The sequence below is a fragment of the Prionailurus viverrinus genome, chromosome B4 (genome assembly GCF_022837055.1).
Source record: "Prionailurus viverrinus isolate Anna chromosome B4, UM_Priviv_1.0, whole genome shotgun sequence".
Taxonomy (NCBI): Eukaryota; Metazoa; Chordata; class Mammalia; order Carnivora; family Felidae; genus Prionailurus; species Prionailurus viverrinus.
Window position 1 is genome coordinate 15,175,190 of NC_062567.1, and position 19,542 is coordinate 15,194,731.

Below are 19,542 nucleotides of genomic sequence, written 5' to 3' on the forward strand. Positions count from 1 at the left end.
TTGAGGAGGGCATTTGTTGGGATGAGCACTGGGTGTTGTATGTAAGCCAATTTGACACTAAATTATATTAAAAAAAAGATCTACAAAAAATAAATAAACCACTCTATTGGGGTATGATTGACATAAAAGAATAAAATCAGAAAAAAAAAAGAGAAAGAGAGGAGAATTGCCCATTCATTTCCTTGCCAAAGATTTCTATTTAGTTGTTTGCTTTCTTGTGTTATTTGGGACATGCTCTTTTTTCACTGATTATATAAACCATTTTATAAGATATATACTAAACATGTTTTTCATGCTTTTAATTGTCTTTTCATATTGTTTATAGAACTTTCACTGAGAACATTTCATTTACTTGGTTTAATTTAATTCTATTCTATTTAATTGAATTTAATTTAATGAAGGTTTTACTTTATAGGTTTGCTTTTGTCATTAAGTTTAAGAAATACTCTGAAATTAAAAATGTTCTTCATGTTTTTCTGTTTTTCATCTTTATATTTTAGTGCTTATATTGAAATGTCTTTGCACCATACTTCTCCATCACCATATTTTGTCTAACTTTTATTATGCTTTATATATTTTGTTGTTCCTTTTTCCCAAGTTCCCTACCCAAACAATTCACCATGTTGTTGTTGTTGTTGTTGTTGTTGTTGTTTTCTTTTTTACAACATGCTGGTACATTTTACTTTCCTAGTAGTGTGATCTATTTTATTTTTTAATTTGTTGTGCTTTGCACTGAGGGAACACCCTGGTTTCATTTTAGTTGTTTATTTCTTAGTGGTTAATTAGAATTCTCTTAATTGTCTTACTCTGGTGGAAACTAAAATGTGGAATTAGGTGATTATCCTGATTATCAAGGACTCATAGGAATTCATTTGGAAGGGTGATGCTTTCATTTTCTTAATTGCTTTAAATATAAGCATAGTCCAAAGTATTAAAAGGTTCTTTTAATCTATACTAAAGCTAAATATGTTGACTGAATTATAAAACAAAGAAAGTAAACCAAAAAGAAATGAAAATGTTAAGTTCATCATTTTATTATTCACTAATTGATCTGTTACTATTGTTAATATATCTCTAGATCATCATTAGCATGAGCTATTTTATGCCTAGATATACTTTTATGAGTTGAGTCATTGATTGAATATTATCTCAGTACATATTAAATATTGTAAGTACTTTGAAATGAAGTTGAGTGGAATACAGCTTTTGGGAGGCATGGGGTGCACTTGCCCATAAGTTATGGAATGTCTTCAAGAGACCATGAGGACATATGCGCTGTGAGGCAGGTGGAGTCCTTGTACAAAAGGTCAACTGTAGCCTGTGATCAGATGACCTGAAAAATTTAGAATCTCCAGTTGTCCAGGATCCCAGAAAGCCCATGTCCAGAAATCAGTCCTCTCCCTGCGTAATTTTATAGCCTTTTTTCTCATTGTTTCTGATGCTAATGTTAGACATAGTCTACTATGAAAACTGTGTTTTTGTGAAAAGGCAAACCTTTGTTTTCTTTCCTTTCTCTTTTTCTCTTTTTGTGGTTCTCTCTTGCCCTGCTCTTTCTCTCTCATTCTTCTTTGCTGAATTTGCTAAAACAATTTTACTTCCTTTTGTGAAATGCATCAGTTATTGTGGCACTCAACCCTGGCGGCACACTAAAATCTCTTGGGGAGCTTAAAATAATATCTCTACCCAGACCTCATTCCAGACCAATTAAACCGTTATCTCTGGGTATGGAGTTCAGGCTTCCATAATTTTTCAGGCTTTAGGTAATTCTAATGTGTAGCCAGTAATGTGAGCCCTGATTATAAATATAAAAGAAGAGTATTTTAAATTATATCTTCAGCTTAATGTTAGAATAAAATGATTCCCCAAGTTGCTGTCCACAAATTAAGCGCATTATCTATACTTTGGAAATTTCTTATGTGTGCTTAAAATGTAAAACTGTTTCCAAATTTAAGTTGAACATAAAGCCAGGCTTTGCATAACACCTGCTCCTAGCACAGTGCCCAGCCTTCAGTAGACAATCAGCAAATATTTTTGCCTTTAAAAATTTTCTTAATTGTGGTAAAATCCACAGAACATAAAATTTACCATCTTAATCGTTTTTAAGTGTGCAGTTCAATGACCCTAAGATATTGACATTGTTGTGTTACCATCGCCATCATCTGTCTAATAACTCCTCATCTTGTAAAACTGGAACTCTGTACCCAGTAAATAGTAACTCCCCATTTCCCCCCATCCCTGGCCCCTGGCAACCAGCATTCTACTTTTTGTTTCTGTGCATTTGATTAAGTGCCTCATATAGGTGTTGCGATTTGCTTACTTCACTTGCATAAGATGCTTCTCCATGTTGTAGCATACACCAGAATTTCCTTCATTTTACAGCTGAATTATATTCCATTTTAGGTATATGACATATTTTATTTATCCATTCTTCTGTCAGTGTGCACTTGGATAACTTCCACCTTTTGGCTATGGTGAATGCTGCTATGAATGTGGGTGTATAGATACCTGAGGCCTCGATTTCATTCTGGTTTTTTTTGTTGGTTTGTTTGCTTTTTAGTTTTATGTCCAAAAGTGGAATTGTGGTATCATATGGTAATCATATTTTAGTTTTTTCAAGGCCACCGTTCTGTTACTTGTGGTCACTGAGCCATTCTCAACAGCAGCACACAAGCATTCCAATTTCTCCATATTCCCCCCAAAACTTGATATCTTTAAAAATGTTTATTGGGGCGCCTGGGTGGCGCAGTCGGTTAAGCATCCGACTTCAGCCAGGTCACGATCTCACGGTCTGTGAGTTCGAGCCCCGCGTCGGGCTCTGGGCCGATGGCTCAGAGCCTGGAGCCTGTTTCCGATTCTGTGTCTCCCTCTCTCTCTGCCCCTCCCCCGTTCATGCTCTGTCTCTCTCTGTCCCAAAAAATAAATAAATGTTTAAAAAAAAATGTTTATTTATTTTGAGAGAGAGAGAGAGAAAGCAAGACTCGGAGGAGGGGCAGAGAGAGAGGAGAGAGAGAATCTCAAGCAGCCTCCTTGCTGTCAGCACTGTGCCTGACATGGGACTCGATCTCACAAACGGTGAGATCATGACCTGAGCTGAAATCAAGAGTCGGTCGCTTAATAGATCAGGTGCCCCTGATTTTTTTTTTTAAATAATAGTCATTCTAATGAGTATGAGGTGGTATCTTATTTTGGTTTAGATTTGCATTTTTCTAATTTCCATTAGTGATGGCCAGCACCTTTTCATGTGCTTATCGGCCATTTGTCTATCTTCTTGTCAGTAACATAATTTCTTTGCTCTCACGCATAGATTTTTTTGATCTCCCATAGTCTGTGACACAGTCTGTTGAACAGTGCCTTCTGATATTCATTCTTCAAGGACAGTGATGTCATTATAGAGAATCAGTTTTGTGAGGTGATGAACTGAACTTCCAAGTTGTAGCTACTAGTAATATAGTGAGCATTTTCATTTTTCTATAGATGTGTCAACTTCTCTAGCTTTTACTGTATGCAGTGCTGATTTGTATAAACTTCCAAAGGCAACGTGGATGAGAGCCTGTAAATATAAAACTTATTTACATTTGTATTTCAGCTTTCTCAATTAAAAAAAATAGCTTTATTTTTAGTTATGTGCTTTGGCAGTAAATACTATTGTATAAATGGTTTCATGCTAATTTTTTAAATTTTAATCTCATGAAATTCCATCTAAATGAAGCATTTTTTTTAAATAGGGGCTAAAACGTGTGAGACATTAAATGAGCTAAAAATATTACATTTCTACTGCCACAGCCTGCCCATATATATTTCTGAACATCAAATAGAGGGAAAGATGCAAAGGTCTGTCTTCTGTAAAGTGTCAAGGATGGTTCCAAAATGAAGTGCACAAAGGAAAGCCAGGCTGATCACAGGTGCATTCACGGGCACGTCCATTTTAAGAAGCTTCATATTTAGAAATGGAGTTCTAAAGATCAGTTTCCTTAAAACTCTATTCCTTTATCCCTATTGTAAAATCTTTATGTACTCTCTGATGTCCCTGTGCATTCCTTTCCTTCCGATCTACATGTCAGGTCTGCCAAAAATCAAATTCCTAAATACATGAGGCTTAGTTCTAGGTCTTTTTTTATGCTTCAGTGGTCTGTCAGTCTACCCCTTTGTTATTTCCACACCATCTTGCTTATTATAATGTTTAATTAAGTTTATGTATCTGAAGTATATAGTCTCTTGACTTTGATCTTTCACAGGAGTGTCTTGGCTTTTTGTTTGCCTTTTGTTATTCACATGTATATGATACTGGATATCATAGACATATATATACATACACATATACATATACATATATATACACATATACATACACATATACATATACATACACATATACATATACATACACATATACATATACATGCACATATACATACACATATACATATACATACACATACACATGTACATACACATACATACACATACACATACACATATACATATACATATACATATACATATACATATATATGTATGGCCATGTGTATATACATCCATATTCATGTCCATATATATCCATCTACCACTTCTCAGGGGCACGTTTCCCATTAACTCTAAGCCAGCAGGTATAAGTCAGCTATTCACTTTTGTGTGGGAGGCTCCAATAAATCCCTGCCATGAGTAGGTCCTGAGCCAGGGAAGTTGTCTGCAGATTTCAATAGCAGTTTCCAATTGGCTGAATCCATTCCATTTCTGGCTTTGAAGACTACTATATGTGAAAACATATTTCAATATTTTGTTACATAATGTAGATATTTCCTCTTAGATGGTCTTAATAAGGTGACTAAAATCTAACACTGCCAAAACTGCTAGTTGAAAAATGATTTTCTGTCCATAATATTTTTAAAAATGTCAAATACAGTATTAACATGAAGGTGTTTGGGATGTTTTGTAACATGTATTATGAAAAATTATAATATATTTTTTTGAAAGCTTAGCCATATAAAATGTACATCTTTTCCCCAGATGTCAGTCTTGCTTTAGTCTTTAGGAAATAATGTACTGTTTGGTGAGCTTTTCTTTAAAATAACCTATGAAACATATTAAGCAATTTAAATACAGTGTTGAGTTTGACAGTGAATCGATTGATCACCCAGGTGTTTCTAGTCTAAAAGTATTATTTTGTGTTCTAAGAAAACCTCTACTATTAAATATTTTTATCATTTTCTAAATTTCCTTAAAAGTATAGAACATGCACTTTAATTATATTCTCATTTTGATTTCTTTTGATTGGAAAACCAATATCTTAGATATTATATAGCCTGATAGGCTTTGAAATCATTGCCTGAGTTTGAATTTTAATGCTACAATTTCTCAGCTGTGTGGACTGGGACAAGTTAGTTAACCACACTGTGCTTCTTCTATAAAATTGAGTTACTGTGAAAATGTGTTGATTTAATCTTCGCAGAGTAATTAAAACAATACATAGCATATTGTAATGAACAATTAGTACAATCTGTTAATACTGATATCATTTTCTAATTCTGTTTAGAAAGTAAATGATAATATAGGGGTGCCTGGGTGGCTCAGTTAGTTAAGTATCTGTCTTTGGCTCAGGTCATGAGCTCACGACTTGTGAGTTCAAGCCCTGCATGGAGCTCCACACTCACAATGTGTAGCTTGCTTGGGATTCTCTCTCTCTCTCTCTCTCTCTCTCTCTCTCTCTCTCTCTCTCTCCCTCTTTCTGCCTCTCCCTAACTCGTGCTTTCTCTCTCTCTCTCTCTCTCTCTCTCTCTCAAAATAAATAAACTTTAAAAAATGTTTTAAAAAAGTAAATGATAATATAAAATATTATTAATGTTTTCACAAATAGTGTTTTGTTATAGAAAGAATGCTGGCGTAGGATGAATGAATTACGACTTCCAACACCTATAAATCAAGGACAATTTCACCAGCTTTATATATTTTATTTCAGCTAAATCTTATAAGAACCCATTTTATACATAAAGAAACTAAGGTTTTGAGATGGCAAGCAGTCAATAATCAAGAAAATATGGAAACGCTAACATTAGTAGAACATTTACCAAACTGTCCAGCGTATACTGAAAACTTTGCATACATTATCTCATTTAATGTTCACATCAAATCCATATAGGAACTTGAATATCTGCATCTGTCAGAGAAGGGTTCTGCTCCTCAGAAAGATCAAATAACTTGGGGTGGCTGAGTGGGTCAGTCAGTTAAGCATCTGACTCTTGATTTTGGCTTGGGTCATGATCTCACGGTTTGTGAGATCTCACGGTTGTTTGGGATTCTCTCTCTCTGCCCCTCCCCTGTTCTCTCTCTTTCTCAAAATAAATAAATAAACTTAAAAAAAAACTTAAAGATCAATTAATTTAACCAAATCACACAGCTATTACAGATTTTACTCAGGCAGATTTTAAGATTTTGTTAAAAAATATTTTAAATGTTGAATTTTTTTGTAAATTAGTTTATAATTACAGAGTACCTCCAAATGTTTGAGTCTCAACTTTAATAATCATCATCAGTCCACAGTGCTCCTATTAAATTCTGAAGATCTGATCGAAATACTCTATTGACGATAGAGCGCAGAATAAAATTTTATACATCTTACAAATATGAGGGAGTTCAATAGCAAGGGTCAAAGATAATACTTACTGTTATTAGACTTGTTTGTATTCATTTTATGCAGAAAAGCATAACTTGATCATTGTTTGACCCTGAAATTTGCACATAAATTGAAAATTATATAACAGTGTCCTGGAGTAACCTTACTACATAAATAATAGACAAGATGGGCTAATTAAAAAGTCTGAATTAGATTGTTCAGCATTTCAAAATCTCTTATTCTTCATTAAAGTCCATTAATGATATAGAAATCAGAGAGGCGCTAGAACCTTATAAGCTTAGGAAGGCTGTATATTTTTTTACATGGGATTATTTTTTATTACGTGTGTTATTGGCCATTGTTGTTGTCCTCCTCCTTCTACAGTCAGACCAACATAGATCAATAATAGATGCGATTAACTGCTAATATTCTTTTTGAGTTTCTTTCTCTGAAACCAATTTTACCAACCTTAAGAAAATCGAGGTCATTTTTGCTAATGATTATGAGATGAGCGCATAGAAACGTAATAAAGGCAAAAAAATGGGTGAAAAAGATGTGCATCTGTGGACCATGCATAGGTGAGCATTACAAGGTATATTTGTGAGGCCGGAAGTAGGGAAAGATAAAGTAACAGGCAAAAGAAGGCAGCATGTGCATCTTTTTGTCGTGTTTAGCATGTCTGACATGTTGTAGAAAAATCCAACAGACAATGTCTCGTAAGGTTCTCAACTCAGGAAAACATTCAGATTGAGACGTGGATATCAGATTATCAGCCCCCAGGTGGCAAATAAAACCATGATGCCCAAGGAAGAGCAGAGGAAAATAAAGCAGGGTTACAATTTGTTCTGCTAGCATTTAAAAGACTTGCCCTGGAAAAGGAGCCAAGATGAGAAGGAAGGTGAAGAAATGGCAGAGTAGCGGGAAAAGGATTCATTCGTTTAGCCAAGGAGCTAAAGGAACTGAGGGTTTAGAAAAAGAAGGCATTTTTGGCATATCAGAGGCAACTGTGAGGTCCAGAATGGAAAGGGTTGATGCTTCTTTTAAAATGGCAATCAGGTACTCATCAGATAGCTGAACAAGGATATGAAGGATAGAAAAGAGGTGGGAGAGAGTCAGGACGTCTGAATCACTAAACCACTGAAAGTGTTTGTTCTTGCATAAAGGTGTCACATTCTGAGTTTTGTTGTTGGTGGTGTTTTGTTTTCTTCTAATTTCTCCCTCCTTCTTCTCGGGCCTTCTAATAATTTTTGTCTAAACCGTTAAGTCACTGATTTGATGTGTGTATGGCGTAGGGTTCAGCAATCTCTTGTTCTTTTTTATTTTAATGTTTATTTATTTTTGAGAGATAGAGAGACAGAGTATGAGTGAGGGAGGGGTAGAGAGAGAGACACACACAATCCGAAGCCAGCTCCAGGCTCTGAGCTGTCAGCACAGAGCCCGATGCAGGGCTCAAACCCATGAACACTGAGATCATCACCTGAGCTAAGTCGGATGCTTAACTGACTGAGCCACCCAGGTGCCTCTATTGCTCTTAAATAATATGAAGAGTCCATAAAGAAAACTGGATATTTAACATATGTCCAGATCTAAGAAAAAAAAATCTTAAAAGTTGAAAATCTGAGTCTCATGCATAGGAGCAGTTTATAAAGTCGCCTTTTTGCGTACAAACATGAAAAATCAGTCTTTAGGATATTTCCCATTTAGTGTGCACCTTGCTTCTGTGTATCACCAGTCAAATCTCATTTTTTATGTGTCCCTTAACACTAAGACATGGCCGAGTAACTCTGATAACACTTCCGATAATTTCAACACGAGATCACTGAGGTTGCATTTTCAGAAGTCCTGCTGTGAATTGTCTGATATGTGCACTGACCTTCTTAAAACCTAGCAATTTTTCTAACATAAGATGGATTTAAATGCTCCTGCTGAATAGAAACTATGGAAGGTATTGTTAATTTCCGGATGCTTGAAAATACAGGTCAGGCGATATTAAGCCCTCAGCATTGAGAGAGCACTCAAGCGAAATAAGCAGTTCATCTGTGAAGGAAGGTTTGAGGTGCATGATTTTTTTTTCCAAAATACTCTTTAGCCTATTTCTTCTCTACACCATATGTTGCTCTTTCTTCAAACAGATCTGAATCTTCCATAGTTTCAACATGTTGCCAAACTGATGTGTTAAGGAAACCAACAAGGATGGAGTTTTAAAAAGGAAATTCATAAGAAAGTACTTGGTCTCAGTCAGGTGGTCTGGTCTATCTTTCTAATTGGTTAAATGACCAACTGAGATGATAGACACTTTGAAAGGCCATCAACTGAATTAAATCAACTGTATTAAATATTTACTAATGCGACACTATAAGCCAGTACTACTTTTTACTGTTGTCTGAGAGCAACACATGCATATGTTTAATTATAGGGCTAAACATGTATTACCAATACGCTTTTATCACCAGGTTGTAAATTCTTTGAAGGTAAGAACTATTGCAGTATCCACCATGTTGTCTGGCAGTTGCTCAATACGTGTTTCTAGGATGAATAAATAAGATTCTAAATTGATAACATCGCTGGATGTAACCATATAGTCATTATAGCTTAGGAACAATGACACCTTAATGGCAAGAAGCAATGTAGTCCCCAGAGATTGGTTTCTGATAGCATGTTCCATTAAAAAAATCAGGGCTTCTTGGAGAAATTCTAGGACTGGGCCAGGAAACACACAAGATGAGCGTGAAGCAACCGATAGTGCTAGAAAATAAGGTAGTATGTAAAAAGAAAAGTCTACGTTGTAAATAAAAAAGAGAAAAGGGGCGCCTGGGTGGCTCAGTCGGTTAAGCGTCCGACTTCGGCTCAGGTCACGATCTCGCGGTATGTGAGTTCGAGCCCGGCGTCGGCTGTGCTGACTGCTCAGAGCCTGGAGCCTGTTTCAGATTCTGTGTCTCCCTCTCTCTCTGCCCCTCCCCCGTTCATGCTCTGTCTCTCTCTGTCCCAAAAATAAATAAATGTTAAAAAAAAAATTAAAAAAAAAATAAATAAAATTTAAAAAAGAGAAAAGTTTACATTGATGGGGTATGTCAAAGGGACAGAGGAGCCAATTAAAAGAGCTCCTCTTGGCCAAAGCTTGAATAGTTTGAGCAACAGAGTTGCCTTGTATTATGACTCAAATTATACATGTTCTTGAGTCCATACCGATATAAATATTGACTGAATAAATACATAAATGAGAGAGAAGAGACAATGTTCCCATGTATAAGAATTCCAAATAATTAACTTAGATTAATTAATGTAGATTCTGTGCCCTGAAGGAAGAGAGCATAGTTCACCTTAGATGTGGCCTGCACCCAGTAATTTCCTTCCAAAGAATGCAGTATGGAAAGGGATAGAAAAAGAGTAACTTTACAGTGGAGAATCATGGTTCACCAGACAGGGGAACAAGGTCAACAGAAACAGTGCCAAGTCATATTAATAGCGTGTACCCTTGTCATTAGGTGATGAAAATAACACCTCTGTATTCTTTCTTCCCCAAACCCATTAATTCTATCAGGAGGGGGAAAATAATGCCAGTAGAAAGGTATCCTACAAAATACTTGGCCAGTAATCTCCAAATGTAAGTCATCAGCAACCTGGGAAACCTGAGAAACTGTCAGAGTGAAGAGTCACCTAAGAAGACATGACATTACCAACTCAATAGCATGGTCTTCAAAGGCAGGGAATATGCCCATTATGTCTTTTATGTCTTGCATATGCTAAGTATATTCTGCATGAAAAATGAAGGTGCTTAAAATACACATGCCCACGTGAAACTTACTGTCTGAAACTAAGAACATATTGAGTATCATGCCTTGAAAAAGATGATAAAACTAGTGTTTGCCCACAAATATAGTCTATAGAACGATTATATCTCGTTATGTATAATGAACCCTGTGTATAAAATTATTTTAATCCATACATAAAATTAAAGGTACAAGAGCTTCTTGGTTGTAAATTCTGTTTCAGAGCAGAATAAAATCTGTTTTAAATTGGAATTATTTTCAGGTTGGTGGCAGTTTGTTCAAATCCACAGTGGATTAGTTTTACATATACATCATGCTTTTATGGGATCCAATATTTTATGTTACAGCTATAGTATATTATAGACCTGTTCTTCTTTCTAGGATTTTTAAGTTTAGGCTTTAGTTTTAGGTCTTTAGGACTCTGTCAGTTATTTTTTTTCTAAAATAAATATTTAATCTAGTGGTTTTTATATGCCATTTTCTGCCAGCCAAATTGTCTTCAACTCTCTATTCCGAACACCAGTGTTCTTTCCATTCTTACATTATTAACTACAGAATATGTGGGATTATCTTTATTTTTGTATATTTGTCAACCCGGTTAGTAAATACTGTTTTTATCAGTTTGTCTGAATTAATAAATTGAAAATGGCTAAATACATGTAAGACATTCTCACTAAAATAATCTACCTTTTCTATTTACTGCAATGATTTTGGTAGCAACTGTCTGATTATATTCTTGTCTTAAAGAACATCTACCTTTTTTAAGAATTATAGGCTCTTTTTTGTTTTTTCTTGGTAAGACTCATATGCTACAGAAATTAGTCATTGCTTGGTTTGCTGCAATTCAAAGCAGTGACTTGATTTCTTTTCCTGTCTTTGCTATTCCATATTGTTAAGGAAATAAGCCTCATTGAGTTATGTAGTCTATTTGAGTCATTTTTAAAAACTAAAGAACTACGTATTTAAAGTCAAAACACATTTCCTCTGTGGGATAATTATATATGGCTCCACAGCCTATGGCACAGAAAAATAAAATAATCTCCAATGCACAGACTTGCATACTAAATAATATCCACATACTGCTCTGGGTTAACTGTAAATTCTCACTAGTGTTAATTAAAAATTATGTGGCAAAGATTCTAAACCACTCAATGAACATGACCTTTAGTTCTTCTTGTTGATGCCCACAGTTAAGATATTTGCTGTTTTCTCAGATGCCTTCTCTTCATTCTTTATACTGCAATTTATGGGTAAATTATTTCTAGAAATTATACAGGCTTGAACTATTGTATTATGGGGATGATTCCAAAACTAGGGAAATGAATTTTTATCAAATCCTTAGAGATTTACTGAACCTTGAGAAAATTACCCTCCCCTTGAATGAATTACCCTCCCCTTAGGCACACCGGCTCTGAACCTATAATAATCTATGTAACAAAGGGATTGCTGAGCTTTATTTAATTTGTTGAATTAGGCAAAAGTAGTTCGGGACCTTTAATGCATACTTCTTTGAAGGTATGAAGTATCATCATTGGACTTAATATCATTTACAATGATATTCAGATATGCGAACTGCTGTAGAATGCTTTGGGTAATAGGGACTTTTAACAATATTTGTTCTTCCAATCCATGAGAGTGGAATATCTTTCCGTTTTTTGGTATCATCTTCAACTTCTTTCATCAGTGTTCTATAGTTTTCAGAGTACAGGTCTTTCAGTTCCATGGTTAAGTTTCTTCCTAGGTATTTTATTATTTTTGGTGCAATTTTTTTTTTGCTTTTTTTAAATTCTATTTATTGGAGATAAAGGGGGAACAGCAGAGAGAGAGGGAGACAGAGAATCCCAAGCAGGGTTTTCACTGACAGTGCAGGATTAGAGCTCACAAACTGTGCGATCATGACCTGAGCCAAAAGCAAGAGTCAGCTGCTTAACTGACTGAGCCACCCAGGTGCCCCTATTTTTGGTGCAATTGTAAATGGAACTGTTTCCTTAATTTTTCTTTCTGCAATGCTATTATTAGTGTATAGAAATGCAACAGTTCCTGTATATTAATTTTGTATGCTGTGACTTTACTGAATCCATCTATTAGTTCTAGCAGGTTTGGTGGAGTCTGTAGGGTTTTCTATATATAATATCACCTCATCTGCAAATAGTGAAAATTTTACCTCCTTACCAGTCTGGATGCTGTTTATTTCCTTTTCTTGTCTGATTGCTATGGCTAGGGCTTTCAGTACTACCTTGAATAAAAGTGGTGAGAGTGGACAAGCTGTCTTTTCCCTGATCTTAGAGTGAAAGCTCTTAGTTTTTCTCCGTTGAGTATGATGTTAACTGTGGATTTTTCATATATGGCCCTTATTAGGTTGAAGTATGTTCTACTCTTTGTTGACAGTTTTTGTCATGAATTTATGTTGTACTTCCTCAAATAATTTTTTCTGCATCTGTTGAGATGATCGTATGGTTTTTGTCCTTTCTCTATTTAATGTGTCATGTTGATTGATTTTTGAATATTGAGCCATCCTTGCATCCAGGAAATGAATCCCACGTGATTGTGGTGAATGATTTTTTTAGTGTATTGCTGGATCTGGTTTGCTAATGTTTTATTGAAGATTTTTACATCCATCTTCATCAGAGATATGGGCCTGTAGTTCTCTTTTTTGGTATTGTCTATATCTGGTTTTAGTATCAGGGTAAAGCTGGCCTTATAGAATGAATTTGGAAACTTTCCTTCTTTTATTTATGTATTTATGTATTTATTTATTTATTTATTTATTTATGTTTTGAATAGTTTGCAAAAAATTGGTATTAACCCTTCTTTAAATCTTTAGTGGAATTTGGGGTGCCTAGGTGGTTCAGTTGGTTAAGCATCTGACTTCGGCTCAGGTCATGATCTCATGGTTTGTGGCCAGAGCACTGTGTCAGGCTCTGTGCTGACACCTCAGAGTCTGGAGCCTGCTTCAGATTCCATGTCTCCCTCTCTCTCCCTCCCCCACTCACGCTCTGTTCTCTTTCTCTCTCAAAAATAAATAAACATTTTAAAAAGTTTTAATGGTTGAATTTACTTGTTAAAATTGTTAAAGTGGCCATACTACTCAAAACAATGTACAGATTTAATGCAATCCCTATCAAAATACCAATGACATTTTTCACAGAACTAGAAACAATATTCCTAAAAGTTGTATGGAACCACAAAATACCCTAAATAACCAAAGCAGCCTTGGAAAAAAAACAACGCTGGAGTATCACAATCCCAGATTTCAAGATATACTGCAAAACTGTAGTAATCAAAATAGCATGGTGATGGCATAAAAATAAACACATACATCAATAGAACAAAATAGGAGAATCTAGAAATAAACCCGCAGTTATACAATAGAGGAGGCAACAACAATATACATTGGGGAAAAGACAGTCTGTTCAACAAATGGCGTTGGAAAAACTGGACAACTACATGGAAAAGAAAGAAACTGTACCACTTTCTCACACCATACACAAAAATAAACTCAGAATGGATTAAAGACCTAAATATGAGACCTGAAACAAACTCCTAGAAGAAAACATGGGCAGCAATTTCTTTGCTATCAAGCATAGAAACGTTTTTCTCTCTCTATATATATATATCCTGAATGGAAGATATATATATAGTCAAGGGAAACAAAAGCAAAATTAAATTATTGGACCTAAAAACAAAACAAAACAACAACAACAAAAACCCACAAACTTTTGCACCACAAAGGAAACCATCAACTAAACAAAAAGGCAATCTACTCAATGGGAGAAGATATTTTCAAATGATATGTCTAATAAGGGGTTAATACCCAAAATATATAAATAACTTACACAACTCAACACCAAAAACTGAATAATAAAAATAATAATCATATTTTAAAAATGGGCAGAGGACACATAGACATTTTTCCAAACAAGATATACACAGGGCCTGAGGACACGTGAAAAAAGTGTTCAACATCACTAACCATCAGAAAAATGCAATCAAAACAATGAGCTATCACCTTACACCTGTCAGAATGACTCAAAGGAAAAAAAAAAACAATAACACAGCAACAAAACACAGAAGAAACAGCAAATGTTTTTGAGGATGCAGTGAAAAAGAACCCTTGTGCATTATTGATCGGAATGAGATTGGTGCAGCCATGGCAGAAAACAGTATGGAGTTTCCTCAAAAATTTACAAATTAAAAGTAGAACTATTGGGATGCCTGGGTGGCTCAGTGGTTTAAGCAGCGGACTCTTGATTTCAGCTCAGGTCATGATCTCATAGTTTGTGAGTTTGAGCCTCACATCAGGCTCTGTGCTGATAGTCCAGGGCCTGCTTGGGATTCTCTCTCTGTCTCTCTCTCTTTATCTCTCAAAATAAATAAATACTTAAAAAAAAAGAAAAATAGAATTACTGTAGTATCCCATAATTCCACTACTGGGTATTTATCCAAAGCAAATGAAAACACTAATTCGCAAAGATGTATTCACACTTATGTTTATTGCAGCATTATTTACAATAGCCAACTATATCAAAGCAACCCAAGTATCCATCCACAGATGAATGGATAAAGATGTGGAATATAAATAAAATGTAATATTACTCAGCCATGGATGGACCTAGAGGATATAATGCTAAAGACAAATACCATATGATTTCACTAAGATGTGTAATTTATTAAACAAACCAAGCAGACAAAAAAAGAGACAAACAAAATAAGCAGTCTCTTAAATACAGAGAATAAACTGATGATTACGAGGGGAAGTGGGTGGGGATGTGGGTGAAAGAAATAAAGAGGATTAAAAGTATACTTACGTTGATGAGCACGGAGTAATGTATAGAATTATTAAATCTTTGTATCGTACACCTGAAACGAATATAACACTGTATGTTAATTATGTTCAATTAAAAGGTGTGAATTGCTTTGAAAATTGTGTGTTAATTCACTTTCCTAAGCTTCCTTGAGATGAAACCATTATGTATCCAATTATTATACCCAGCATTTATTAAGTACAAACTACGGATTAGATGCTGGGTTTGGCCTCAGAAAACACATCCACCACTTGGGTTTCCAAGGGGTTTGGAGACTGGAGGGCAGACAGACATGTGATACAGCTCTTATATGAGGTGGTAAACATTTCACATAGGAATAGAATGGTTCTTAGGGGACATTAAACGTAGGTACCCAACCTGGGGCTTGGATGACAAAGAAAAGGCAAAACAAGGGGACAGAGCAGCTGTTTCCTTGAGTCTTGAGGTTGAGCAGACCACCAGGGGTACAGGAGGGAATGGTCATGGTAGATAAAGGAAGCAGTGTATGTGGACACGTGGAAGGATGAAGAGCCAGTGATCTATCTGTGAAACCTTATACGGTAGTTTCATTGCAGGTGCTCATGAGGACAGTTGCAGAAAACGAGACTAGAAAACTAAGCCAGAACCAAAGCAAAACATTTTTAGGGTCTTGAATAAGACTTATTTAGATAATAGATAATGGTCAACCCTCGACCGATCAAAGGTGATTTTGAAAGTGCAATCCACATAAACTTGCTGAGAAATTGGATGTGGTACTGAGGTGGGTGGGGTTGTCTAGAAGTCTGCCTTGGACAACTATTAAAATCAGTCATTTATTTAGGCGTGGAATCTATAAAACTACCAAGAGACCACTAATATTGAATAAAATATTATAAAAATGACTTTTTGTTTTTATCTTTTTTCCCCAGTGGGAGAGACTTCTGAGATTTGCCCAGAAGCCACTGATTTTTTGTGCCATGACAACAAGTGTGTTGCATCTCACCTTGTCTGTGACTATAAACCGGACTGCTCCGATAGGTCTGATGAGGCTCACTGTGGTAAGTGGACTTGGCTGCTCTAATGCAGCCCATTCAGCACAGATTTGCATTTTATTAGGAAAGTAACATATCGGCATTGGTGACTGAGAGGACGTGTTCTTTTCATGCACTAGAGTAGATTTAAAGTAGCTGAAATGTTTTTTTTTTCCTCCAACTTCTCTCTCCACATATCTAAATTTCAGCTCTCTAAACCATTTTACCCCCATACTAAACACTGCAGCAAATCTCGTCACAGAAATTTCTCAACATGTCATTGTGCAGAACTGTGCGTGGGGTCAGAATTTTAATTGCCAGAAACTGACCTAGCCATCTACATTTCTTCATTGCTTTTCATTTCCTTTTCCATTCCTTTTCCAAAAGATGGTTGATTTTATACATGAGGTTTAAAATGAGCACTTTAAATAAATACTAGTTTAATGATTCATTTTATCAATTACGTTGCTCTGGGAAAAGAGGACTAGATTGGCCACATTGTTTTTGTTTTTGTTTTTTCAATTGAAGCTTTAATTCAAGTGATGTCTAAAAGTCACGTATTTTTAAAATGTGAGTATGTATTTAAATCCAAAGAAGTTTTTTTCATATTTCTTACTGACGAGCATTCGAATGGAATCTTGGTACCGTACAGGCTACCTGTTGCAGTGTTTGCTGCATAGGAAACTATGCTAAAAGTTAGGGGCCTGTAAAAGTTTCGTTTGGCTTTTAATTTTGTGGATCATTAACTGCGAAAAGAATCAGCAATGCCAATTGTCTCTGATTTACATGTCTTCAACTAGTATAGCTGAAATAGGAGAGTCACTTTAAAGATAGCTCTATCCCCTCCATGTTTGGCACATTGGTTCTCTTTGGTCTCTCTGTTTGGTTTGACATGGCGTCTCATCCTCCAGGGTAATCAAATGTGGCTTGGGCTTTCCATAACATAGCTATCACAAGACAATCAGATATCTTGCATGGGACTGGCTTTTACCAGAGTAAAGGATCTCAAGAGCAAGCATTCTAGGGACGCCTGGGTGGCTCAGTCGGTTGAGCATCCAACTTCAGCTCGGCTCATGATCTCACGGTTGACAGGTTCTAGCCCCGCGTCGGGCTCTGTGCTGACAGTACACAGCCTGGCCTGCTTCGGATTCTGTGTCTCCCTCTCTCTCTGTCCCTCCCCTGCTCATGCTCTGTCTCTCTCTGTCTCAAAAATAAATAAACATTAAAAAAAAAAATTTAAAAAAAGAGCAAGCATTCTAGGATCCATAGGAAAAAAACAACAAGAATTCTTATGGCTTAGCCTTGGAAAGTCTAGAATGTCACTCTTGGTTCTTTCTAATGGTCATTCAAATTAAAAAGCTTAGAGTCAAAGAGTCAAAGGGTCTTAGAGTCAAAGAGAGAAAGGGTTCAACTCCACCCCTGGGAAAATGTCATGCATGTATAGGAAGGGAGAACCACAGAAGTCATGTTTAAGTTTTTATTTTAAACTTAATTCGTTTTTATTCCTCAGCATCTTATAGTAATGATGCTTCTGAAGTGTTCATTTTCTCTTTGTTTTCATTTATTACATTTATTAAATTGTGGTAAAATATACATAATATAAAATTTACCATTTTAACCATTCTTAACTGTATAGTTCAGTGGCCTTACGTGCATTTGCATTATTGTAGACTTCCCCACCATCCATTTCCAGAACTTCTTCATCTGGAAAAATCGAAACTCTATGCCCATTAAACAATAATCATCCATTTTCCCTCTCCCAGCCCCTGAAAGCCACCATTTTCTTTCCTGTTTCTATGCATTTGACAACTCTAGGTACTTTACACAGTATTTGGAATCATACAGTAATTGTCTTTCTGTGACTGGCTTATTTCATAGCATAAATTTCTCAACATTAATCCTATACTTTCATTTTAAAATAAAAATATAAAAGGGAGTGAAAATCATAGGCACTTCTTAAAATGGTACTGTCAGTGCCACAGTACTATCATAATCTTGATTTTATAAACTATTATTTATTTCCCTTATAATATATATGCAATTCCAACAAAATTTATAATACGTTGAAAAATACTTTCTAGTATTTTTTTTTTTTAAGTTTTTAGTTAAATTCCAGTTAGTTGTTCTTTCCAGCTGTTTTCCTTAGGTGCACCAAAAAATATTTTTTTGATCCTGACAGTAGAGAACTGATTCCAATGGTGCTCTGAAACAATGCTCCAAACCATTTGTGAAATCACTAATTTTCCACCGGGCCTAACAAGTAGAGTATTTAATAACCGCCAGCAAAACAAAGAAAGATTCTAAGGAAAAATACTTGGAACATTATGACATTGAAATACATAATCCAGTGAGGAGAAAGGACAGCTCTCACATGCACATAGAAAAATAATTACTTAATTAAATAATTTAATTTAAAGAATTAAAATTTTTTCTTCCTCTCATTTTAGGAGAGGAATGTTTTGAAAACATTTACATACAGAATATATTCTTCCATTTATTCCTATTCCTAGTATGGGCTAGGAACAACTTTCTAAACAACGAATGTATAAAAATGAATAAGACTTTGTGGTAAACTTCAATAACCGTAGTAACGGTGGAGGGAAAAACCGGTGTGTGTGTGTGGGGGGGGGGGGCAGCAGGGCAGGGGGAATATAGTAAAATATAGTGTTCTTTGTTTTTTTTTATAGTTGGTAATAATTTTTAAAAATTCTTATTACTTTTGAAATATAACAAGTGATAATAATAATAAGGTTATCATGGTTTATTTTGGAAGTATAGTTGCAGAATTACATGTGCCCATGCAATATAGGCTTATAAAACATAAATAGTTATTAGGTATTTTGGTTTTCAAATATGAATGTTGCTTTTTTTTCCTTGCCTTCACTCATTTTTCTTCTCGGGCTGCTTTATGTGATTTTTATTTTTCCCACAGTTCTATGAGGTATTGATGTGAAACCATACAAAGGCAGTTTTGATTTTCAGAAACTGAGTCCGTTATGTGCTTATATTTGTTTGTGTTACCTACAGCTTTGGTGGACAACTGCAAGCTGTATTTGAATTTAATAAAATTAAAACAATATGTTGACAAATGAAATAGTCACTTTCCTAAAGACCTTTTGATAGACATTGTTCACATCCACACACAGGGGTATACAGGTGACTTATTGATTCTGCAAATTGACCATTAGAATTTTATGTTGATAGTCTTTGGGATACATTGGATGCACCAGGGTTAGATTCCTGCAATCCGATAATCTATTGTGGATGACGAAATAAATGACAAAAATTTTTAAATGACCTTTGGAGAAATAGAAGGAAGAAATGGATCTTTGGTTTATTAAACTGAA

The 19,542-nt window shown here is 35.3% G+C and overlaps 1 protein-coding gene across 1 annotated transcript in view; it reads left to right on the plus strand.

Annotated features, from left to right (window-relative positions):
• The window catches only part of MALRD1 (MAM and LDL receptor class A domain containing 1), a 779,242-nt gene that overhangs the window by 525,587 nt on the left and 234,113 nt on the right, over nucleotides 1-19,542 (plus strand). Inside the window, exon 30 of the mRNA XM_047865740.1 lies at nucleotides 16,094-16,222. Coding sequence (XP_047721696.1) covers nucleotides 16,094-16,222 — 129 coding nt within the window. The remainder of the gene's footprint in view (nucleotides 1-16,093; nucleotides 16,223-19,542) is intronic.